At 35.0% G+C, this 5,577-nt stretch overlaps 1 protein-coding gene across 1 annotated transcript; it reads left to right on the forward strand.

Annotated features, from left to right (window-relative positions):
• Window positions 1-3,349: 3,349 nt before the first annotated feature.
• On the forward strand, window positions 3,350-4,933 carry LOC131945876 (GTPase IMAP family member 1-like). Its single transcript, XM_059306489.1, has 2 exons — window positions 3,350-3,409; window positions 3,884-4,933. Exons 1-2 carry the CDS (start codon window positions 3,350-3,352, stop codon window positions 4,931-4,933), a joined length of 1,110 nt encoding a protein of 369 aa, XP_059162472.1.
• The last annotated feature ends 644 nt before the right edge of the window (window positions 4,934-5,577 follow it).

The following is a 5,577-nucleotide window of genomic DNA, read 5'->3' on the forward strand; positions in this document are numbered from 1 at the left end:
GAGTAGAGTAGAGTAGAGTAGAGTAGAGTAGAGTAGAGTAGAGTAGAGTAGAGTAGAGTAGAGTAGGTAGAGTAGAGTAGAGTAGAGTAGAGTAGAGTAGAGTAGAGTAGAGTAGAGTAGAGTAGAGTAGAGTAGAGTAGAGTAGAGTAGAGTAGAGTAAGAGTAGAGTAGAGTAGAGTAGAGTAGAGTAGAGTAGAGTAGAGTAGAGTAGAGTAGAGTAGATAGAGTAGAGTAGAGTAGAGTAGAGTAGAGTAGAGTAGAGTAGAGTAGAGTAGAGTAGAGTAGAGTAGGAGTAGAGTAGAGTAGAGTAGAGTAGAGTAGAGTAGAGTAGAGTAGAGTAGAGTAGAGTAGAGTATAGTAGAGTAGTGGTAGGGTAGGGTAGGGTAGGGTAGGGTAGGGTAGGGTAGGGTAAGGGTAGGGGTAGGGTAGGGTAGGGTAGGGTAGGGTAGGGTAGGGTAGGGTAGGGTAGGGTAGGGTAGGGTAGGGTAGGGTAGGGTAGGGTAGAGTAGAGTAGAGTAGAGTAGAGTAGAGTAGAGTAGAGTAGAGTAGAGTAGAGTAGAGTAGTAGGTAGAGTAGAGTAGAGTAGAGTAGAGTAGAGTAGAGTAGAGTAGAGTAGAGTAGAGGTAGAGGTAGAGGTAGAGGTAGAGGTAGAGGTAGAGGTAGAGGTAGAGGTAGAGGTAGAGGTAGAGGTAGAGGTAGAGTTAGAGGTAGAGGTAGAGGTAGAGGTAGAGGTAGAGGAAGAGGAAGAGGTAGAGGTAGAGGTAGAGGTAGAGGTAGACGTAGAGGTAGAGGTAGAGGTAGAGGTAGAGGTAGAGGTAGGAGTGGAGTGGAGTGAAGTGGAGTAGAGTAGAGTAGAGTAGAGTAGAGTAGAGTAGAGTAGAGTAGAGTAGAGTAGAGTAGAGTAGAGTAGAGTAGAGTAGAGTAGAGTAGAGTAGAGTAGAGTAGAGTAGAGAAGAGTAGAGTAGAGTAGAGAGTAGAGTAGAGTAGAGTAGAGTAGAGTAGAGTAGAGTAGAGTAGAGTAGAGTAGAGTAGAGTAGAGTAGAGTAGAGTAGAGTAGAGTAGAGTAAGAGTAGATAGAGTAGAGTAGAGTAGAGTAGAGTAGAGTAGAGTAGAGTAGAGTAGAGTAGAGTAGAGTAGAGTAGAGTAGAGTAGAGTAGAGTAGAGTAGAGTAGAGTAGAGTAGAGTAGAGTAGAGTAGAGTAGAGTAGAGTAGAGTAGAGTAGAGTAGAGTAGAGTAGAGTAGAGTAGAGTAGAGTAGAGTAGAGTAGAGTAGAGTAGAGTAGAGTAGAGTAGAGTAGAGTAGAGTAGAGTAGAGTAGAGTAGAGTAGAGTAGAGTAGAGTAGAGTAGAGTAGAGTAGAGTAGAGTAGAGTAGAGTAGAGTAGAGTAGAGTAGAGTAGAGTAGAGTAGAGTAGAGTAGAGTAGAGTAGAGTAGAGTAGAGTAGAGTAGAGTAGAGTAGAGTAGAGTAGAGTAGAGTAGAGTAGAGTAGAGTAGAGTAGAGTAGAGTAGAGTAGAGTAGAGTAGAGTAGAGTAGAGTAGAGTAGAGTAGAGTAGAGTAGTGTAGAGTAGAGTAGAGAGTAGAGTAGAGTAGAGTAGAGTAGAGTAGAGTAGAGTAGAGTAGAGTAGAGTAGAGTAGAGTAGAGTAGAGTAGAGTAGAGTAGAGTAGAGTAGAGTAGAGTAGAGTAGAGTAGAGTAGAGTAGTAGAGTAGAGTAGAGTAGAGTAGAGTAGAGTAGAGTAGAGTAGAGTAGAGTAGAGTAGAGTAGAGTAGAGTAGAGTAGAGTAGAGTAGAGTAGAGTAGAGTAGAGTAGAGTAGAGTAGAGTAGAGTAGAGTAGAGTAGAGTAGAGTAGAGTAGAGTAGAGTAGAGTAGAGTAGAGTAGAGTAGAGTAGAGTAGAGTAGAGTAGAGTAGAGTAGAGTAGAGTAGAGAAGAATCGCACCCTCCCGTGGCGCCGCCCTTGCCAAATTAAAAATGATTTTTTGGACAGAACCCTTCCCTGGAGTGTTCTAATCAACTCCCCAAAGTTTCATGCCTATCGGATGAACAGTGTGAAATCAAAAAAGACTTTTATTTTTATATACCGTATATAGAGGAAAACAAATTTCGCCCTGCCGGGTCGCCAACCCTGCGAATTTTGAATTATTTTTTTCGCAAAAACCTCCCCAGGAATATTCTCAACAATTTCCCAAAGTTTCACGGCGATGTGATAAGAGGTGTGGTAATGCATAAAAGACACACAGACAGACACACAGACACACATACATTGCTTTATATATATATATATATATATATATATATATATATATATATATATATATATATATATATATATATATATATATATATATATATATATATATATATATATATATATATATATATATATATATATATATATATATATATATATATATATATATATCAACCTGTTAATACAAATTGAAAAAAAAACTTTCACATTATATCGTGACGTAATGAAATAATTACAAAAGGTGAATACATCAACCAATGTAAAACACAGGGTACGCCAACAAAATACAACCACGCCAACCCACAGTTTAACCGTAACTGCTTATTCTCACGTCACTGGTTCTGCGCGGCTGACTCAGTTCCTAGTGCAATCATTTTATATAGAACTGCGCTTAGCAGTAGAGGTTGGCTGAAGTTAAATTGACTAGTAGATCTATAGTTGTTTTTTTTTCAAGTACAGAAAATCAAATCCAGCTCAAACTATGTATACACGGAAGGTACGTCGAATCTAATTTGTATAATAAAAAACTTAGATTGATTTTAAGCCCCTGATTGATGTTTTTGTAGTATAATACTATGTAAAAAAATCAACATTTGCTTTTCTTTTCCAGCGTATTTACTCGATCAGTAAGATAAACTAACCTTATGGCGCGAAAAGAATGTGTACATATATATATATATATATATATATATATATATATATATATAGATATATATATTAAAGTCTTCGGGTGCTGGTCGCGGCACTTGACGGCGCCATATGCGCTATGAATTTAGCAGGCATCCGTTTCTGACAAAAAGAGCACAGGGGGAAAAATCTTTTAGCGTCTACATCCTCAACGAGCTTATATAAGCTAGATATCGAAAAACAGTTTTACTCAACGACCCCTTCCCCCCCCCCCCCCCCCCCCGTGGTATGTTGTGAGATTGTAGACCAAGCCCATGCATGCCAGAAAACAACTTTTCCTTTCTAGGAAAAATCGTTAAAGCTGTCAAAACTGACCAGTTATGTTACCTTTTATAATTATTGTAATTGATGTGAAAAACAGTAGGTAAGATTCAAAAAGATTTTAGGATACGCAGTTTACAGCCTTAAAATTGTAATGGTAATAACCTGGTCCGATGACCACTTGACCCTGGCAATGTATGATAGAAATGTTACGGTAAATAAAATATGATTTAGGTAAAATATTGAAGAACAATGCATGTAGGAGTAGAATCAATGGCCCTGATATTCAGACCAAAAATAGAGCAAAGAAGCCATTAATGTTTACCTCCCCTTTATGCACCTGTAGAGTGTACAGTGCGTTAGGTGCATACCCGGTGGTCAAGCCTAAATTCACCTTATATGAGGTATAAATCGAAAGACATTTTCATCTCGAAGACCAACTGATATTTTATGAGGTCGTACACCGATCCCCGGGGATAAGGAAGAAAAAAGTGTGTCCAACGGGAAAACCTCGAAAAAGCCGTTAAAACTAGGGTCTAAGCTAGGTTAACTCAACTCAAAACCTCATTTTGCCATAAGTACTTACTTTTTGATAGCCTACAGTCGGAAGTGACACATACGTTTTATAAATAATAAGGCTGTTTTTTTTTATATTTAGCAATAAATACATTTTTCAAACTTTTTACAGTCACTTCAAGAATTAGACCTGATTTTAATTGGTAATACTGGAACTGGCAAAAGCGCAACTGGCAATTCCATACTGGATAAAAAAAATGCATTTGCATCCAGCGGCAATTTTAATTCTGTTACCAAGTTTCCGGAAAATGATGCTTGCGATTTTCTAAATTACAGAATACAAGTTGTTGATTGTCCTGGTGTTTTTGATACAGAGTTAAAGCCTAAAGATGGTGAAACGTTGGTTAAGGCTGCTCTAACTTCTGCTATTTTGACAAATCCCAAAGGTTTTCATTCGTTTATTATTGTTGTGAATTATGGAGGTCGGTTCACATACTACGATGTAGAAGCCATAAAGATTCTTAAAAATATTTTGGGGAGTGATTTTTTGAACATCTATGGCATAGTTGTATTCACTCATGGAGATGAATTAAAACGCGATGGAAAAAGCTTGAAAGACTTGTTAGACAGTGCAACAGGAAACATTAAAGATTTACTGGATGAATGTCGAGGCAGGGTTGTTATTTTTAATAATCTGAATCCTGATGATAAAACAAAATACGAGCAGAGACAGAATTTGGTTGACATGGTTGTCAAATTAAAATCAAATGGCAATAGGTACACAAATGAGCATTTCAAAAAAGCACAGATATTCTACAAACAGATGATAGACACAAAGGTGTTAAGTGTAGCCAAGGATGATGTAAAAACACAGAGTTGCATATTAGATAAAATTAGTAAAGCAGACTCTAAGACCACAAAAACTGAATATAAAGAAATGTTGGAAGAAATGGTCTGTTTTGAGTCGCGTTTATCAAAAACAGAAAATGTGAAGGAATCGGTTAGTAACGTGTTGATGAATCTTAAACAAGCACGTCATTTTGTAGAAGAGAAAATCAAAGAAACAGAAAATACCACACCTATTAAGGGACATGCATCATCTCAAGATATTAACATAACAAGTGTTGTGTTAAATTTCCAAGGAATTAAACGAAAATATGATGAAGAGTATTTTTGCTCCATTGAAATGCTATGGTATCAGTCTAAAACAAATATTAAGTAATTTACTGATGTACGATTTTACAGTGCTGGCTTTTGTTTGTTTTATTTCTTAAAAAAACATAATTCCATAATTGAGTACATATTTTCAATATATTTAATCAATTGTATCTCACGACTTTTTAAAATAATAATATAGCTATAAAATTATTTAGCAAATTACATTTTTATAGTTTTTTATTTAACTTATAATCTAGAGATTTGTAGCTATAGATATTTGTGGTTAGTAAACAATATGTGTATACTAAGATTCATGTGAATGGAAATGTTTTAATATATCAAATTAAGGTTATACACAATTTGAAAATATAAATAAAATGCTTGATATCTGGACCATTGGTATATGTTATTTGCATAGCAAAAGAGTCTGAATATATGATCTTATTTTTCTTAACAAATACGTTTATAAATGAAATAAATGTGTGTATGTATATATATATATATATATATATATATATATATATATATATATATATATATATATATATATATATATATATATATATATATATATATATATATAAATGTGTGTATGTATATATATATATATATATATATATATATATATATATATATATATATATATATATATATATATATATATATATATATATATATATATTGTGAATCATAAATCCGAAACCAGGA

The sequence above is a fragment of the Physella acuta genome, unplaced genomic scaffold (genome assembly GCF_028476545.2).
Source record: "Physella acuta isolate Inbredline_101_S28 unplaced genomic scaffold, ASM2847654v3 ptg000538l, whole genome shotgun sequence".
NCBI classification, from domain to species: domain Eukaryota; kingdom Metazoa; phylum Mollusca; class Gastropoda; family Physidae; genus Physella; species Physella acuta.